This window comes from Plecotus auritus (genome assembly GCF_963455305.1).
Source record: "Plecotus auritus genome assembly, chromosome: 4".
Classification (NCBI taxonomy): domain Eukaryota; kingdom Metazoa; phylum Chordata; class Mammalia; order Chiroptera; family Vespertilionidae; genus Plecotus; species Plecotus auritus.
Genome location: NC_137775.1, coordinates 100,429,450 through 100,449,361, shown reverse-complemented (window position 1 = coordinate 100,449,361; position 19,912 = coordinate 100,429,450). Strand labels below are relative to the sequence as shown.

Sequence of the window (19,912 nt, the reverse complement as noted above, 5' to 3'; positions counted from 1 at the left end):
TATAGCCTAAGAATGCTAAAACACCAATCAGAAAGAATGTATGCACCTCTATATTCATAGCAGCACAATTTACAAAAGCTAAGATCTGAAAACAGCCCAAGTGCCCATCAGTGGATGAGTGGGGGGAAAAAGCTGTGGTACATCTACTCAATGAAATACTATGCAGTGGTAAAAAAAAGAAGGATCTCTTACCCTTTAAGACAGATTGGAGATTATTATGCTAAGTGAAATAATCCTATCTAATAAAAGGGTAATATGCAAATTGACCGTCACTCCAACACACAAGATGGCTGCCCCCATGTGGTCAAAGATGGCCACCCCCATGTGGACACAAGATGGCCACCACAAGATGGCCAGCAGGGGAGGGCAGTTGGGAGGGACCAGGCCTGCAAGGGAGGGCAATTGGGGGCAATGAGGCCTGCAGGAGAGGGCAGTTGTGGGGACCAGGCCTGCAGGGGAGGGCAGTTGGGGGGGTGGGACCATGCCTGCAGTGGAGGGCAGTTGGGGGGGGTGGGACCAGGCCTGCAGGGGAGGGCAGTTGGGGGGGACCAGGCCTGCAGGGGAGGGCAGTTAGGGGCAACCAGGCCTGCAGGGGAGAGAGGGCAGTTGTGGGGGACCAGGCCAGGAGGGGAGGGCAGTTAGGGGTGACCAGGCTGGCAGGGTGGAGCAGTTGGGGGCAACAGGTCCTGCAGGGGTGGGCAGTTAGGGGCAACCAGGCCTGCAGGGGAGTGCAGTTGAGGGGACCAGGCCTGCAGGGGAGGGCAGTTGGTGACAACCAGGCCAGCAGGGGAGGGCAGTTGGGGGGACCAGGCCTGCAGGGGAGGGCAGTTGGGAGGAACAAGGTCTGCAGGGGAGAGCAGTTAGGGGCAACCAGGCTGGCAAGGGAGGGTAGTTAGGGGTAATCAGGCTTACAGGGGAGCAGTTAGGTGTCTATCAGGCTGGCAGGGGAGTGGTTAGGGGGTGATCAGGCTGGCAGGCAGAAGCAGTTAGGGGCAATCAGGCAGGCAGGTGAGCGGTTGGGAACCAGCAGTCCTGGATTGTGAAACGGATGTCCAACATCCCTCGAGGGGTCCCAGATTGGAGAGGGTGCAGGCTGGGCTGAGGGACACCCCCCCATGCACAAATTTCGTGCACCAGGCCTCTAGTCCAGTTAGAAAAAGACAAATATCACATGATCTCACTTATATGTGGTATCTAATCCTATATAATAAAAACCTAATATGCAAATTGTCCCCTTGCCCAGGAGTTTGACCTGGAGTTTGAGCAGGGGGTAGGGCCGGTGGCCGCGGTGGCAGCAGGCAGCCAGGGGAAGGGAGGTGCCCCCGGCCAGCAGCCGCTAGGGACCCTAACCATGCACAAATATTGTGCACTGGGCCTCTAGTGAACAAAATAAATTGATGAACAAAATAGGCCCAGAGGCATGGATGCACGGAACAGACAGTCAGATTTCAGACAAGAGGAGTGTATGTGTGTGTGTGGCGGCGGGTGGGGGGGGGGGGCGGGGGGACTGGGAGAGATTAACCAAAGAACATACATGCATGTATGCATAGCCCATGGACAAAGACAATAGTGTGGTGAAGGTCTCGGGGTGGAGGTGGCAGAGGCTGGGCGGAAAGGGGCAAAGGGGGGAGGAAATGGGAGACATCTGTAATACTGTCAAAAAATTTAAAGTAAATAAAATAAAATTTACAAAAAAAAAAAGTTCTGACTGGGTAGCTCAGTTGGTTAGAGCATCTTCTCAATACACCAAGGTTTGGGGTTCAATCCCCAGTCAGAGCACATATAAGAATCAACCAGTGAATGCATCAATAAATGGAAAAACAAATTAATGTTTGTCTCCCTCTCTCTCTCCATTCCTTTCTCTCCAAGATTAATCAAGTAATTAAATTACAAAAATAATATTGGACAGCAAAGAAAGGATGGTCCTCGGAGTTTTGAGGTAGGGGGTCCAGCCCCCGGACCTGTAACTGCCAGGGCCTGCCCACTCCCGGAACTCGTCATGCAGGGGGTGGTGCTCGCCCCAGAGTGAGACTGGCATGCTGGTGTCGGCACCCCAGCAAGGGAAGCACAGAAACAAGCCCAGATCCTCATGCGAGGACCCCTTTCCTCACTGTCCTCAGTGGCCCTTATACCTTGAAGGGTCATGTGCTTTACCCTGCCCTCTGCCTGGAGGAGCAAGTCCTGCTCATTGGTTCCCTTTTAGGGATCTGGCCACACCCAGGAGGCAGGGGCTGTCCTGGCTCATGGACTCTAATATTGGGGAGGGAGGCCCACAGAGTGTGCGCTGCTCCTTCTGCGAATCTCTCAGCCAGGCCTCCCGCCACCCCGGCCCCGGGATCCAGGATGGTGGTCCCGCAGGCCGCTGGGGCCCCCTGCATGGCAGCTCTGATGATGCCCTTGGTGATGTTGAGCTCCCTTGGGCTCAGGGCAGAGACACCCCAGGTAAGTGCAGAGCTGCTGCTCTTGGGGGGCCTGGCTCAGGGGAGTGACCCCATGGGGGGGGCATCCCAGGTGGGCCCAACCCACAGAGAGGCTGTGAGGGCCTGGCATCATCTAGGGGCCACACTTCCCACCAGAGGGAGAAGAGAGCAGGTGTGCCTGCTGGACACGATGCACCTGGAGGCCAGGAACGGCTTTGGGGGGGCACGGCTCTCACGGAGGGTCAGGGTGACATTCCAGGCGCACAGCATAATGATGCGACATTTGCATATATTGTAAAACGATCACCATCATAAGTAGTTAACAGCCTTCACCATACATAGTTACAAATATTTTTCTTGTAATGAGAACTTTTGAGATTTACTCTCTTAGCAATACCTGAAATTAATATAATGTTGTATGTCAGTTAAACCTCAAAAGAAAAAGAAGAAAATAAGAACAAACAAATGCAAAAAACAAACAAAAAAACCCACACCATTTCAACATCAAAGATCCGAAACAGGAAACCATGGTTACCCTGCAGTGCCTTGGTCCCAGGGTCATGCAGTACAACCGGTGCTCCAGGCGCAGGCCCTGCCACAGAACCAGGGCGACCCCATCCCGAGGCCAGTGATGGGCAGCGAGGATGAGCTGAGGTCAGGCCCACGGGGCACCTGCTGCATCCCCGCGTCCAGCGCCTTAGGACCCGGCCAGAGGGGGAGTGAGAAGCGGGAGATGGCCTCCTCCTCCTGCCCTTCTGCAAAACTAGGTTCCTGTATCAACTCCTCATCGCTCCCCTTACTTCTGCTCCAGTTCACCCCAAGATCATGCAGAGTAGGACGGTGGAGTAGTTTATGTTCGAATTCCCCCATTGAAACTCTGCTCATGCACATTCCCATACTTTGCTGTGGGGAGGGGGGGTTGGAAGAGGTGGAGAGGGAGAGGGGAGAGCTAGGACCTTAACCACAATTGGGGCTTAGACATGAATAAACCAGCTAGCACACTGGGGGCCTCCACAGGTGGGTGCAGATGCCCTTGAAAGAAAATGGGGGAGAAGTGAGGCTGGAAGGGTGGGGTGGGGTGGGGGTTGCAGTGGGCACAGTACAGACGACACCGTGCCTGTCCTCCTGGGAGGGGCTATGCGTGAGAAGATACTGAGGCACTAAGGGCGAGCACCCTCGCTGGGAGAAACAATGGGTCTGGTGGAGATGGGTCTTTTCTGCTGCCCAGGGAGGAGGGGCCCGGAGGTCAGAGGCCAGAAGGGGTGGGATTTCGGGTGAAATAGGAGAGGGCGTCTAAGGAGGGGAGCAGCACAGAGAGGATGTAAGGAATCGTTTCCAGTGAGCCAGCCCCACCATGAGCACCGAACTTCTTGCTCCCTGTGCCCAGAGCTGAGGCTGGGAAGTGCCTGGGGCGGGGCCAGCGTTCTCTAGACCTACCTCCTGGCAGGGCCACAAAGTGCCGCGCGTGGCACCACGTCCCAGGCCCAGGATGTGTGCCCAAGGGAGCCGCAGGTGTGGAGCTGGGAAGAGGCCCTAGAGGTGCAACCAGCCCTGCCACACGAGTGTGTATTGGTCTGGGGGTTTCTCAGGCGGGCAGCCTGGCAGGGAGAAGCCCCAGGGCAGACCGGGGCTCGGAGACCATGCGGTGTCACCACACTTCAAATCTCATCATTTATTAACTTCTTTCTACAGGGGAGGCCTTGGCAGGTTGCTAAGTGCGAGAAAGGTCACAGACAGGCCAGAGTTGAGGGTACTTGGGGACCTCAGTCACTGATGCTGAATACAGAGACTCAGAGGACCTCGAGCTTTAAAGCAGACCTGACCCTGGTGTCTCCCCTCTGTCCTCTTCTGTCACGGAAAGCTTGTCGCCTGCAGTAGGACAAACAACGGGGTTAGGACACCCAGTGGGCACTGACCCTCGTCCCTCTCCCACCTCCCTTCCCTGCCTCCCGCCCAGGCCGGTGGGGGGGCGGGGGGGGGCGTGTCCCAGCAGGTGTTGCTGCTGCACAGCAGGCGGGTGAGAAGCCAGGGCGCCCAGGGAGATGGCCCTTCTCTCTCTCCAGCTCTCCACGGCGGCGCAGCTGCTCTGAACTCCACAGACAGCGAGGCCCAACAGTGAGGCAAGTGGGCAGAAGGCGGGTGGAGAGGGGCGAGGGCTGGACACTGTGAGAGGCCGCTCTTTAGGGGCTCCAAGGACCATCTCCTACGACGCGAGTGCTTCGCTGCGGCCAGCTGGCACCAGTAACTGCTGCCTCCTTCCGAAATGCCTGCTCCCTTGGCTTCTGTGATGAAAGCTTTCTAATGCTCCTGCCTCTCTGCTCCCTGAGTCCCCACACCTTGTGCAGTGAGAGGCGCTGCGCTGAGCCGCACGTGCCCTGGTGCCCAGCGCCTGCTCCCGCCCAGTGTCCAGCCACTAGCGGGCAGCACCGCTGGTCAGGGCTGCTTTTCTCAGCACCTGTGCCCAGCACCCCAGGGGAGTGGACGGGACCTGGCAAATCCCACGCCGCCTCTCAGTGGTCCCTCCTGGAAATCACATCACTTCCTACATTTCATCATCCCAAGCAAACCACGTGGCTGCATCCAACTCCAAATGAGTTGCAATCTTTGGAGGTAGAAAGTATTCAATGGGTACCTATTACATACGTAATAAGTTACTCACTTACAAGAGAGACATGTGCTGAGCGCCCACTCTGTGCCAGGAACTGTGCATTATGGGTTAAAGGAGCTCTACTTCCTGAAAATTATGTGCTGCTCAAACGAGAGCCTCTGGGATGCTGGCAGTGTTTGCTTTCCTGATTGAGTACTTGCTGGTCACATGGCGTGTGCTGATATTCACGGGTGCACATTAATGTCGTGTGTGTTTCTTACATGTCTAACAACACCCAGAACCAAAGTGGATCCATCACCTACCAGAAACCTTTGTGAAACTCCACTCACGAGCAACACCTGTGAGCCCTTAACTGCTCCCCCTCACACCCACCCAGCCCCAGGCAACTGGCTGGAGCCGCCTCTGCCTGCAGTTTCCTGGCCAGCAGCTCGCAGACACAGGCCTTTTCTCCTCTCCAAAGCCAGTGCCATGGTGTTGGCTCCTATGTGCCTGGGGCAGCAGACCCTCATGCAGTAACACATCCCCACCCATCGTACGCCTCTCCTTTCCACTGTGCCTTCCTACCCACACCTGGAGGACTCACAGGGGCCCCTGCACCCGGGGACGCTGTCAGGTTGCCTGCTCTTCAGGATGATGGTGCCAGCAACGATCCCCGCCAGGCCCACCACCAGGCCCAGGGCACAGACCACCGTCTCCATTGTCTCGGGCACCTGGATGGGCTCCTGGGCCTCTGGGGCACAAAGGAAAGATGAAATCAGAGGTGCAGAGAGCAGGAGCTGGCCTTGGGTATGGCCTTTAATGGGCCCTGGCTGGTGGCTCAGTGGTTAGAGTGCCGTCCGGTGCACCAAAGCGTCTCAGGTTCGATGCCTGGTCACTGGCACATACCTGGATGGCGGCTTCATTCCCCGCCCACCCCCAGTCGGGTGCGTGCAGGAGGCAACCAGTCTCTGTGTCTATCTCACTTCGATGTTTCCCTCTCTCCCCCTCCCTTCCACGCTCTCTGAAAAGCAATGGAAAAAAATACCCTCATGTGAGAATTAAAAAAAAAAAAAGAGTTAGAAACCATGAGATGGTGACGTTGGGTAGAGTGACAATATGCCACAGGATTAAGGAAAGCAAGAGAGCAAGTGCCGAGGAGAGGGGGTCCTGGACCAGAGACGGTGTCAGGATGGTGTTGCCGAGGGTGCGGCTCTGTACCCCAGTGCCCGAGGAGTGGCCGGGCCAGGCCCCAGTGCTCCACCCGGCAGTCGTAGACATCCTCGGCCGAGGGCACGAAGGTCAGGTAGTGGAACTTGTGGAACCTGAACTCTGTGCTGGGCAGGAAGATGGTCTCAGCCACGCCCTCCGTCACTGCCCGCCCGTTGCGCAGCCAGGTGACGTTGAGCACTGGTGGGAAGAACTTGTCCACGTGGCAGATGAGGGTGTTGGGCTGACCCAGCTCCACGGCCTCCTTGGGAAACACAGTCACCTCCGGGGGCTCTGAAGGGGACAGCACCTGGTGAGTCTGGGCCTCCGGCTGCCTTTCAAGGGTCCACCTTGGGCCCAGTATTCTCCAGTTAGGGGTCACCTCTCTCAGGCCCACCCTTTGCCCCCAGGGCGCCCAGGTCAGAGTCACGGCTTCTTCTGCCCCTGACCTGGCCTCCCTCAGCCCAACCTCTTCCTTGAATAAGAAGGCAATGCCTCCTCTGACCCTCTGGATACTGCCCCCTCACGGGGCCACCACGAGTGGGCTCTGGGCTCCCCACCCTGCTGCTGGGCTGAGGGACGAGTAAGGGTAAGAGTACCATTCGTGGCCCTGGTGTGGTTGGACCGCTGGATCAGGGTGTCCAAGTTCTTTCTCGCCATGGCGATGTCAGCAAGCCCCCTCCGAGCATCATAGTCAAAGGTGTGAATAAACTCCGGCAGCCGCCAGACAGTCTCCTTCTTGTCCAGGTCCACGTAGAACTGCTCATCCGAATCAAACTGGAACATGTACTCCCCAGAGGGGCTGTGCATCTGCACAAACTCCGCATATGTTGACACGTGGTCGGCTGCATGCAGTGCAAGGAGGGAGGTTGGAGGACGGGTGAATAAGTAGGAAAAGTAAACAGAACACAGAAAGCCAGTAGATAAAGGAAGGTTATTGGGAACAAGAAGGAATAACACAGAACATGAGAAATGCAAAATGAAAGAAAAGAACTGGGGAAAACAATGAGAGAAATTACTATTTAAAATTCGGGTTGTTTCTCTTGTTCCTGAAGACTTAAGCATCTGTCATTCCCAGTTGCCAGTTCGATTCCCAGTCAGAGCACATGCCCCGGGTATGGAATTGATCCCTGGCAGGGGACGTGTAGGAGGCAGCTGATCGATGTTTTTCTCTCTCTACAGGACACCTACTACACAAGGCCACTCTACCAACTCAAGAGGACATAGCAACTCTACCCAATACATAGGAACAAACACAGGGAGGCAGCCAAAATGCGGAGACAAAGAAACAGGTCACAACTGAAAGAAATGGAAGCAAGCAAACTGCTGGATACAGAGTACAATACAATGCTTATAAGGTTACTCAAGGATCTTAATGAGAGCTTCAAGGGACTTAGTAAGACTTTCAGGATCTTAGTGAGAATGTCAAAGACATGAAAAATGATCAGTCAGAAATTAAGCATACACTAACTGAAATAAAGAATAATTTACAGGGATTTAACAGTAAGAGTAGTGGTTTCTGAGAATCAAATCAACAGTTTGAAATATGAGGAAGCAAAAAAACACCCAATCAAAAGAGCAAGAAAAAAAAAGAATCCAAAAATATGAAGATAGTGTAAGGAGCCTCTGGGACAACTTCAAGTGTACCAACATTCGAATTATGGGGGGAGTGGCAGGAAATATTCAAAGTGATGAATAGCAAGAACCTGTAACAAGATTACTCTACCCAGCAAAGCTATCATTTAGAACTGAAGGTCAGATAAAGAGCTTCACAGACAAGAAAAAGCTGAAGGAGTTCACCACACCATACCAGTATTACATGAAATGTCAAAGGGTATTCTTTAATAAGACAAAGAAGAAGAAAAAGAAGAACAAAAATATGAACAATAAAATGGCAATAAATACATATCTATCAATAATTGAATCTAAAAATTGAAAAGAAATCTAATGAACAGAATACATTGGTGAATAAAATAGAATCAGAGGCATGGAAATGGAACAGACTGACAATTCTCAGAGTGAAGGAGGGTGGTGTGGGGGGGGGCGGGAAGAGAGTAAACGAAGATCGTATATGCATATATGCATTACCTATGGACACTGACAATAGGGTTTCGAAGACCTGGGGCAGGGCAGGAACCGGGTGGAGGGAGGCAATGGGGGAGGGGGGGCCAGAGTGGGGGAGAGACTTCTGTAATACTCTCAATAATAAAGATTTTCTATCTAATAAAAGAGTAATATGCAAATTGACCATCACTCCAACACACAAGATGGCTGCCCCCATGTGGACACAAGATGGCTGCCACAAGATGGCCAGCAGGGGAGGGCAGTTGGGGGCAATCAAGCCTGCAGGGGAGGGCAGTTAGGGGTGACCAGGCCGGCAGGGGAGGGCAGTTAGGGGTGACCAGGCCTGCAGCGGAGGGCAGTTAGGGGTGACCAGGCCTGCAGCGGAGGGCAGTTAGGGGCAATCAGGCTGGCAGGGGAGCAGTTAGGCATCAATCAGGCTGGCAGGGGAGTGGTTAGGGGGTGATCAGGCTGGCAGGCAGAAGTGGTTAGGGGCAATCAGGAAGGCAGGCAGGCGAACAGTTGGGAGCCAGCAGTCCTGGATTGTGAGAGGGATGTCCGGCTGCCTGTTTAGGCCCAATCCTACTGGGATCGGGCCTAAACGGGCAGTCAGACATCCCTTGAGGGGTCCCAGATTGGAGAGGGTGTAGGCTGGGCTGAGGGACACCCCCCGCCCGTGCATGAATTTCGTGCACCGGGTGTCTAGTTTAAAAATAAAAAAGTAGGTTATGTAATTTTGTTCATAATAAAGCAGAATAGTAAGAAGCTAGAAAAATTCCCAGGCAAATGGAATGGGGAAACTGAGACAAGATAATTAAATGAGACCAAACAATTTGAGCAACTTATAGCCAGCTAGTGAATCGCAAGACCTTATCTTCCCCAACCAAGGACACTTGAGAGGAAATGGTGTATACCTCTCCTCCCTAATTAGAGAATACATAGCTTATCACTCTGGTCATGGAGATAGAGGACGGAAACCTAATTAATGCCATTTATGCCAGCCAAACCCAAGGACAGATGACGTGAGGGGAACAAATGACAAAAGCCTGATTAGAGCCAGACAGACCCAAGATAAAAAAGTAAAACAGTAAAGCAAACCAAAGAATAATCCCAGACTCCCTATCAGCTCATTTTGATGCATCAGCATATTAAAAACGCACATGGAAAGCTGATGAATATTCTGCTGAAACCCTCCCTCAGATGCTTACCTGCAGAAGAGAGAAATAGGATGCCCAGAGCATGCCCATGCCCCTTCTTGGGCATGAACTTTTTACTTTCTTTCTCCTAAAATCTAAGGGTCCCCAGGATACTTGCAACCAGGGGAGAAATGGGCAGCAGCAGCTTGTCCTGGACTAAACCCCTGATCCTGTCTCCAAGGCCCCTTTTCTTTGATTTTCTTTTTAATAAATTAATTATTTTAAAATCTTTATTGTTGAGAGTATTACAGATGTCCCCCTTTTTTCATCCCATTGCCCCCCTCCACCTGGTTTCCACCCCACCCCAGACCTTCATGACCCTATTCTCTGTGCCCATAGGTAATGCATATCCTATCTAATTATCCTATCTAATAAAGAGGGAATATGCTAATTAACCATCACTCCATCACAAAGATGGCTGCATCCACAGCTGAGGCCAAGTTCCCATAAGGAGCCTTAACAAGCAATCCGTAGGGACCTGAGGCTACGCCCTCCCCCGCCCCCAGGGGGCTTTACAGGGGACCTCAGGCCAGCAGGGCTTGACAGGGGACCTCAGGCCGCCTTCACGGGGCTTGACAGGGGACCTCAAGGTGCACTTCCCGTCCTGGTGCTGGGCTAGGGGACCTCAGGCCGCGCCCCCCAACAGGCAGGGCTTCACAGGGGACCTCAGGCTGCTCCCCTGGCCCCAGCGCCAGGCCAGGGGACCTCAGGCCATGCCCCCCACCAGGTGGGGCTTGATAGGGGACTTCAGGCCATGCCCTGCACCCCAGCACCAGGCCAGGGGAACTCAGGCCGTGCCCCCACCCAGGGGGGACCTGAGGCTGCACCCCCCTGCCGATGGGGCTTGACAAGGGACCTGAGGCTGTTCCCCCCTCCCGGTGCTGAGCCAGGGGACCTGAGGCTGCGCCCCCTCCCGCCTGGCAGGGCTTGACAGGGGATCTCAGGCCATGTCCCACACCTGGTGGGGCTTGACGGGGGACCTCAAGGCACTCCCCCCCCAACCCTGGTCTGGGTTGGGGGACCTCAGGCCATGCTCCCAGTCCTGGCACCAGGCTAGGGGACCTGAGGCTACGTTCCCTGCCTGGCGGGACTTGACAAGGGTGGGACTAGCCAGGTCTGGATCTATCCCAATGAGGGGCGGTGGGGCGGCCGGGTCTGGGTCTCACGCAATTTTGAGGTGCATGTGGGTGTGCCCCAGACTCTGACAGGAGGTAGGTTTTCATATACATTTTACTAATTTTCTTTCATCTCTGACACTTCTATTATAGAGAAAGGACAAATAGCAATATTAAATTATTTCCTCTAATTAATCCCCTTTTAACGTGCACAAATTTCGTGCACCAGGCCACTAGTATGCATATAAGACCTTTGGTTAATCTCTTCCCACCCACCCCCAACCTCCCTTCCCTCTGAGATTCATCAGTCTATTCCATGTTTCCATGCCTCTGATTCTATTTTATTCATCAGTTTAATTTGTTCATTAGATTTCTTGTTCATTATTTTGATTTCTAGATTCAATTCATAAGTATGTATTTATTGCTATTTTATTGTTCATGTTTTTTTTTTCTCTTTCTCCTTTTTTTTTTTAAGAGAATTTGAATCACAGCCACACATTCTAAGGCAAAGGATGCAGTGGAGTATTTTCATTTGTTTATTTTTTGTTGTTGTTAATCCTCACCCAAGGATATTTTTCCATTGATTTTTAGGGAGGGTGGAAGAGAGGGAAAGACAGAGAGAAACATCGATGTGAGAGAAAACACATCGATTGGTTGCCTCCTGCACATGCCCTGACCAGGCCCCAGACTGTGAAGGAGCCTGCAACTCAGGTATGTGCCCTTGATTGGAATTGAACCCGGGACCCTTCAGTCCCCATGCCGATGCTCTATTCACTGAGCCAAGCCAACTAAGGCTCTTCCTCTTCTTAATACCCTTCAACATTTCTTGTAATACTGGTTTGGTGGTGGTGAAATCCTTTAGCTTTTTCTTGTCTGTGAAGCTCTTTATCTGACCTTCAATTCTAAATGATAGCTTTGCTGAGTAGAGTGATCTTGGTTGTAGGTCCTTGCTATTCATTACTTTGACTATTTTTTTTGCCATTCCCACGTTTCTATTGCTAAATCAGCTGACAGTCCTATTGGTGCTCTCTTGAAGTAAAGAACACCTTCCCTCTTGCTGCTTTTAAGATTCTCTCTTTGTCTTTAACCCTTAGTATTTTAATTATGATGATTCTTGGTGTGGTCTTCTTTGAGTTCCTCTTGTTTTAGACTCTCTGTGCTTCCTGGACTTGTAAGTCTATTTCTTTTACCAGGTAGGGGAAGTTTCCTGTCATTATTTCTTCAAATAGGTTTTCAATATCTTGCTCTCTCTCTTCTCTTTCTGGCACCCCATAATGCAAATGTTGGTACGTTTGAAGTTGTCCCAGAGGCTCCTCACACTATCTTCATATTTTTGGATTCTTTTTGGGATTCTTTTTGCTCTTCTGATTGGGTATTTTTTGCTTCCTCCTATTTCAAATTGTTGATTTGATTCTCAGAACCCTCTACTGTTGTATCCCTGTAAGTTATTCTTTATTTCAGTTAGTGTATGCTTAATTTCTGACGGGTCCTTCTCCGTGTCTTTGACATTCTCACTAAGATCCTGAAAGTCTCACTAAGTCCCTTGATGTTCTCATTAATTCTCACTAAGTCCCTTGAAGGTCTCATTAAGTCCCTTGAAACTTTCATTAAGATCCTTGAGTAACCTTTTAAACATTGTTTTGAACTCTGTATCTGTAGTTTGCTTGCTTCCATTTCATTTAGTTCTTTTTCTGAAGATTTCTTCCATTTCTTTAATTTGTGACATGTTTCTTTGTCTCTGCATTTTGGCTGCTTCCCTGTGTTTGTTTCTATATATTCTATGTAGAGCTGTTATGTCTCCTGGAGTTGGTAGAGTGGCCTTGTGCAGTATGTGTCCTGTAGAGCCCAGTAGCTCAGCCTCCCTAGTCACCTGAGCTGGCAGTATAGGTGCACCCCTGTGTGGGTGCTGTGTGCACAGGCTTGTAGTTGAGTCTTTTTTTTTTAATTTGTTTTTATTGATTTCAGAAAGGAAGGGAGAGGAAGAGAGAGCTAGAAACATCAATGATGAGAGAGAATCATTGATTGGCTGCCTTCTGCCCACCTCCTACTAGGAATCAAGCCTGCAACCCAAGCATGTGCCCTTGAGTGGAATCAAATCCAGGATCCTTCAGTCTGCAGTCTGATGCTATATCCAATGAGCCAAACCAGCTAGGGCGTAATTGAGTCTTGATTGCTGTTGGCATCACTGGGAGGAATTGACCTCCTGGCCAATTGGCTGTGAGGACCAGCTGCGGCTACAGTGAAAGAGCTGCTGTGCAGGAGACGCCCTATGGAGCAGGACTTCCTTCAGTGGGTCTTTGATGCTCACTTAGTCTGCCCCTTGTGTGTGTTGCTTGTGGATGTGTAGAGCTGTAATCTGGTATGGTCTGAAGCTGTTCACCGAGTGCACTTGCTCTTAGGTCTCCAGGGAGGTGCAAAGCCAGCCAATGCCTGGGGGCACGTGGCAGGAGCTACAGAGAGATCTGCGGATGGCTGATACTTGCATTGGGCTAGGAAGTGCCCAAGGGAGACCCAGCTATGAAGCAAGGCTGGTGTCAGGTCTTGGGCCTTTTATTGATAGGCTTGGGGCATGCTGACTCCAGCTGCTGTTTGTTTAAGAGATTTTAGGAAAGTCTGAAGCCTGAGCTAGAACAGGCCATTCATATGGAAAAGCTGCTGCAAACAGCTTGGGTGGGTCTGCAAATTGGATGGGGTGGGGTCTCAGGGAATCCCCAGGGCAGAGAAAACAGTGTGGGCCATGCTGATGGAAACTCAGATATGGCTGCCAGTCAGCTCTGTGACGGGGAAAGTCCCAGCACAGGAACAATTACTTCCTGTGAGCACTCCTGTCTGGGAGAAAGCCACCCCCAAGTTTCTGCCCCAATACCAGACAGTCCAGTTCCTCCCCGTATGCTCCTGGGTTCCCCCAAAGATGCCACCAGACTCTGGGGCTCAGAGGAAGTGAGACTGTGTAAATTCATGTGCGGGCCCCTTAAGAGGAACACCTGGGACTTCAGCAGCCTCTATGTTACTCAGCCATAATCCCCACTGGTTTTTACAGTCTAAAGTTATAGGAACTTCTCTTCCCAGCTCTGGAACCCTGGGCTGGGGGTCTGGTGTGGGGCTGGGACTTCCTGCTTCTTCTGGGAGGCCTTGGAGATATCCCTCCCGATTAAAAAAACAAAAACAACAACAACAAAAAAAACACGCTGTGAATGTTGGACAAGCCCATTCTGCACCTCCGCCCCTCCTACCAGTCTCAGTGTGCTTTCTTCTTTACTTCTCTAGTTGTAGGACTTCCATTCAGCCGGATTTCAGGCGGTTCTGAATGATGGTTGTTCTGTATTTTAGTTACAGTTTTGATGTGGTTGTGGGAGGCTGGCGAGTACAGGCGTTACCTATGCCGCCATCTGGGTTCTCCTCTCTGATTTTCCAATGAGCTAACAGCAGCCCCACCTTGACTTAGCTCTTTCACTGTGACTGTTACTTTCCAGTGAGCCGACAGCAGCCGCTCCTCAGCTCACTTCTTCCCTGTAACATTTCTAGAGAACCAAAACAGCCCAGCCTCGGCTCTCTCCCATTGCTTCTTGTACCCTAAGTCCTCCCTTTGTTCCCAGCATTAATAAACATACTCTCAACATCACCTGGATTTGTGTTGTGAAATCTTTCCTGCTCAAGTCAAGAACCCACACACACCCAGCTGGCATAGCTCAGTGGTTCAGCATCAACCTATGAACTAGGTCACAGTTCAATTCCTAATCAGGGCACATGCCCAGGTTGTGGGCTCGATCCCCAGTGTGGGGTGCAAGAGGCAGCCAATTAATGATTCTCTCGTCATTGATGTTTCTATCTCTTTCCCTCTCCCTTCCTCTCTGAAATCAATAAAAATATATTTTAAATTAAAAAAGAGCCTACACACCACACACCCATCGGAGGCAGACCCTCTCTGGGCCCGGGCCCTGTTCAGTAACAAAAACACTTTTATTTTAGGCATATTAAAATTAAAAGTATTAATATTCATACAACATTCACAAATTTTCTTGTTGAATTTATGTTTTTAAGTATAGTTTCCATTGGAAATAAAAATTGTTGCATTTAAAATATCTATGGGATAGTATCTTAATTTTAACTGATGTGTAAGAAGCCACAAAAGGCTGGCAACAGAAAAATCTATTAGGCTTACAGTAAAACAATAAAAGTGACAGAGTTCGGGGTTGAGAGAGACAGAGGAACTCAGGGGAAATGACACTGCAGGGTTCAATGGTCTAACTCCCTAATTAAAGATTCCCGCTCACAGCTCCAATATGTGGGAAACAATTCTCTCTTTCGATGCTTCTAGTGGCAGGATTCATTGTCAATGAATGAATTCGCTGAATTTAGTGGCTAGAGAATTGCTCACCTACAGAGAAGAAGCTGAAGAAGAAGAGAGAGAAACAGTACAGACTTGGCTGAATGGATGAGTCTGTCCACCATAGGATGTTTAATCTTTATCGTTTTCACAAATTCTTAAAGCTGAAGTTCTGTGCATTTTAAAGCAAGCATGTTAATTTTCATTCAGTAAAAAAAAAAAAAAGAACAAAACTTCACAACATTTATTGTGAAGCTTCACTCCCCAGGGACTAAGGAGATAACTCAGAAGACATGGTCCTTGTCCTCTGCTGCTTGGAATCCAAAGAATGAGAAAGACAGAGAAAAGCGATCACTGGGTACACCGATCAGTGCTGAGGGACACGGGTGCTGCCGGGGAGCAAGTGGAGAGCATCCACGTCAAATGAGATCTGAGCGGGGCTACCGGGGCTGGTGTTCACCAGGGGTTAGGGAAGCAGAGAACAGGCAATGGCATTGCCAGCAGGAGACAGGGCTCAGGAATGGAGTCTTGAGAAAGTGCCTGGAGAAGTGCAGTGGTCGGTGTGAGGGGGGCGCATGGTGACCTGGCCTGTGTGCTGAGCAGGTGTTTGGACTTGATCCCACAGCCCCTGGGAAGTGATGGGAGGCTCTCAATCAAGAGAGTGACATGGCCCTGGCCGGTTTTGCTGAGTGGATAGAGCGTCGGCCTGCAGACTGAAGTGTCCCAGGTTCAATGCCAGTCAAGGGTACATGCCCAGGTTGTGGGCTCAATCCCCAGTGTGGGGTGTGCAGGAGGCAACCGATCAATGATTCCCTCTCATCATTGATGTTTCTATCTTTCTCTCCCCCTCTCCCTTTCTCTCTGAAATCAATAAAAATATATTATAAAAAAGAGAGAGAGAGAGTGACATGGTCAGATTTGTACTAGGAGGTGGCAACAGTGGGGAAGATGGGTTTGGGGAGGCCGTGTGAAAGCAAGACCAGTAGCACTCTTGGACAATCAGGTGAGAAGTGACCGGCATGGTGGGGCAGGAATATAGGGGAAGGAGAAGAGCAGATGGGTCTGAAGGGCAGGAGGAGATGAGAAGCCATGGGGATCAGTAAATGATGGGATGAGAGTAGGGATAGGAAGATCCAGGAGTGGAGAACTGTGGCATCTGAAAAGGTAATGAGGGGTAAGGACGTGATTGAGAGAAGAGAAAATGTTCTGTTTGGGACAAGCTGAGTTTGAATTCCCAGGGGACAACGTGGAGTGGATTTGAGGGAGGCTGAAATAAGTGGGTGGATCTTGGGCTAGACTGGGCTAGGAGTCCTCTGGCAGGTGAAGTTATACATTTGGATTGGGTCACCCAAGGAAAGTATAGGAAGTCCTAATAGCAGGGTCTGAATGTGCGGTCCCATGTCCTGGCAACGTGGACATTTTTAAAAGGCTGAAAAGGACAGGCTTAAAGAGTAGGAAGAAAACAAGAAGAAGTGTGCTCATAAGAGACAGGGAACGAGAGAAAAGTTCTAGGAAGGCGGAAGTGGTCACACTGCAAATATGACTAACCACACAGGTAAAGTGCATGGAGAAGTGGTGCTGGTTTTGTTGTTCGGAGGCCACCAGAGATGGGGAGGCAAAGGGGCAGGCAGTGGGCAGACATTGAAGATTCCTGTTTTAAGAGGTTTGCCTTGGAAATGTCAGAGAGCCAGACAGACAGAGACAGACAGACTGTCCTGAGGAGGATGCAGAACTGTGGCTCCTCAGTCATCAATTCTGTGACATGGGGCTCAGGAGACATTTATTAATCTCTTTGAGCCTCCGTCTTTCTAAAATGAGAATAATAAGCGCCTTCCTGAAAGGCTGTTGTGAAAACGAAGTGAGATTTGGCACTTGGTAGGTGCTTATAGATGGTGGTTATTACTGTTGTTAGAACGAGAGCAAGAAAAATGACCTCACACAAGAGGAAAAAGAAGAGAGAAGAGGCTCAGGGTGGAGCTGCAAAGCTTCCAGGAGCCCCACCCGCTCTGCCCACTCAGCACTCACCCCTGATGGCCCCAGTCCCCCAGGGGCTCAGCAGGACAGCCAGGGCAACAGCTGGCAGGAGCATGGCTCTGGTCTGGCTCCTCTGTGTTCAGGTGCATCTGCAGTGGCCACCTGGGCCAGACAGCGAGGAGAAAGGAGGCGGGGCAGGACGGGAAGGGCTGGCTCCTGCGCTTACTGCCCTCCCCCTGCGAGGGAGAAGCAGGTGGGGAGGCAGCTTGAAGGGGTTCAGCCAACCAGACCACATGGGAAGGGGAAAGAAGACACAGGCCCTACTGGGAGAGGAGGTGGGAGAGCTGTCAGGACCAGCATGTGGGATTGGGGCTAAGAGGAGGACTGCTAAAAGGAGACATGAGCACCTTCCTTTTATTTTTTTAATTGCTTTGTTGTTGTTGTTAATCCTCACCTGAGGATATTTTTCCCATTGATTTTTTAAAAGAAAGAATGGGAGAGAGAAGGAGGGGAAGAAAGAGAGAGAAAGAGAAAGAGGGAGAGAGAAGGAGAGAGAGAAACATCAATTTGAGAGAGACACATTAATTGGTTGCCTCCCGCACCAGATATGTGCCCTTGACGGGGGATCCAACCCTTGACCCTTCAGTGTGTGGGCCGATGCTCTAACCACTTAGCAAACCAGCCAGGGCATGATCACCTTCTTTTTGATGCTGATGCCTAGAAACATGTCATTGAAGTTTACCATGAGTATTTTTTATTTATTTTTTTTTAAATATATTTTATTGCTATTTTACAGAGAGGAAGGGAGAGGGATAGAGAGCTAGAAACATCGATGAGAGAGAAACATCGATCAGCTGCCTCCTGCACACCCCCCACTGGGGATGTGCCCGCAACCACAGTACATGCCCTTGACCGGAATCGAACCTGGGACCCTTGAGTCCGCAGGCCGACGCTCTATCCACTGAGCCAAACCGGTTTCGGTGAGTATTTTTTATTTGTAGTGATTTTTCTGCATGGTTAATTTTTCTTCAGAATTTCACATTGAAATTAATATCATGTAGAAATTAATTTGATTGTTATCAAATGATATTATTTTTATCATTTTATACCTTTGATAATTCTAGAAGAATTCTTTGATTATTCCAGACATATAAAGAGAAAGCAAGTATTTTATTGTTTAATTTCTAATTGTTACTCTTTTATTTCTTCTTCATACAATACTGTGGTGGTATAAGTCACCTTTTTAAAATCTTATTTTTAAGAATAATTTCTCTAATCATTTCACACTAAGTCTAATGGTGTATCTTTCCTTTATATTCTCTGTTTTATTACAGAGAGGTTTGAAACTATAATAAAGGGGAATGGAGCTTCCATAAGTTTCTCTGGTATTTATAGTAAAATTAGAGGCCCGGTGCCTGAAAATTCATGCACTGGAGGGGTGTCCTTCAGCCCCCTCTCACAGTCCAGGAGCCCTCAGGGGCAGGAGGCAACCCGGCGATCAGGGGAAGGCAACGCCCCCATCACACCTCTGCTGCTGCTACTGCCGGCAGCGCAAGCCTCGGCTGCCCTGGTTACCTGAGCTTCGAGTGGCCCTGGGCGGCTGAGCAGCTGACATCCGAGGCTTTCCTGTGCCTCAGGCCAGCCCTGGGCAGCTGGGCAGCTGACATCCGAGGCTTGCCTGCGCCTCGGGCCGGCCTTGGGCGGCTGGGGGGCTGAGGGGACTGGGCGCTGCCATCTTGTGGCTGTGGGCACCACCATCTTTGAGGGCAGGGCAGTCAGTTAGCATATTCCCTCCTTATTGGCTGTGGGCGTCGCCATCTTTTGTGACAGTGTGATGATCAATTTGCATATTCCCTCTTTATTAGATAGGATAATAGAGTTTCTATTGGATTAAATAATGTGTTGTATTGAATAAAGAGTTTGTGGTGGTCTGAACTAGCCCAGCATTGTAATAATTAACATTGCTTGATACCTTCCCATGTGCAAGGCTCTGTTTTAGAGAGGATTCCAATTAGTTCTCCCAATAAACCAGCAACATAGGCACCGCGGTAATCTCCATCCTACGTGAGAGGAACCAAGTCGCAGGGGGTCCAACAGCTTGGCCCCGGCTTCGGCCTGGAGGCGGGAAGCAGCAGGGAGGGCTTCCCAGCCGGGAGGTTTTCCGCAGCCCTGAGTCTGACCCTGAGTCTGACCGCTTCACTGGAACATCCTGGTCCCAGCAGCAAACCTAACTCCAATTACCGGCTGTGCTTTCACTCAGTGTCAGCATTTTATTTAGGTCCTTAATAAGCTGGTGGGGAATTAGATTCTTTTGTCATTTTCTCTCTGAAGTTTGTGTGCAGGGGGGGTGTATTCACCTCATTTTAAGAATTATATGTAAATTGGTTTGTTGGGGATTATTTGGCATTAAAACGTTACCCCCAAAATATACTGAATTGCAAGAAAAGGATGGTCCTTATAATGTCATTGGTCTATTCAAACTCTCTCAGATCTTCAAGTTTCTCAGGCATTTTACATGTCTGCTCTCTCACCCGCACAGAGTCACGGAGAAGGCAGCACTACCATCCCCACTTCAAACGTGAAGGAACCTGCGTGCCGCAGCGGTGCCGGGTCAGAGGCCCCTCCTCTGCCCTGTGCCGGGAGGTCAGGCAGGCCTCCGCGGGGAGGACACCACACTCCCATGGCTGCACCCGAGCTCTGCTGGACAGTCCAGCCCCCGGACCTGTAACTGCAGGGCCTGCCCACTCCCGGAACTCATCATGCGGGGGGGGGGGGGGGGGGGGCGAGCGGGGCGCTCACCCCGGAGCGGGACTGGCATGCTGGTGTCGGCACCCTAGCAAGGGAAGCACAGAAACAAGCCCGAGACTCACCCAGTTCCTCACACGAGGACCCCTTTCCTCACTGTCCTCAGTGGCCCTTGAAGGGTCATGTGCTTTACCCCGCCCTCTGCCTGGAAGGACAAGTCCTACCCATTGGTTCCCTTTTAGGGATCTGGCCACACCCAGGAGGCAGGGGCTGTCCTGGCT

General features: G+C 50.8%; 1 protein-coding gene across 1 annotated transcript; it reads right to left on the bottom strand.

Annotated features, from left to right (window-relative positions):
* Nucleotides 1-4,227: 4,227 nt before the first annotated feature.
* On the bottom strand, nt 4,228-17,631 carry LOC308246748 (RLA class II histocompatibility antigen, DP alpha-1 chain-like; the record flags this gene model as incomplete). Its single annotated transcript, XM_080665131.1, has 6 exons — nt 4,228-4,289; nt 5,612-5,758; nt 6,226-6,507; nt 6,813-7,058; nt 16,938-17,019; nt 17,584-17,631. 6 exons carry the CDS (start codon nt 17,629-17,631, stop codon nt 4,228-4,230), a joined length of 867 nt encoding a protein of 288 aa, XP_080521257.1.
* Nucleotides 17,632-19,912: the final 2,281 nt, after the last annotated feature.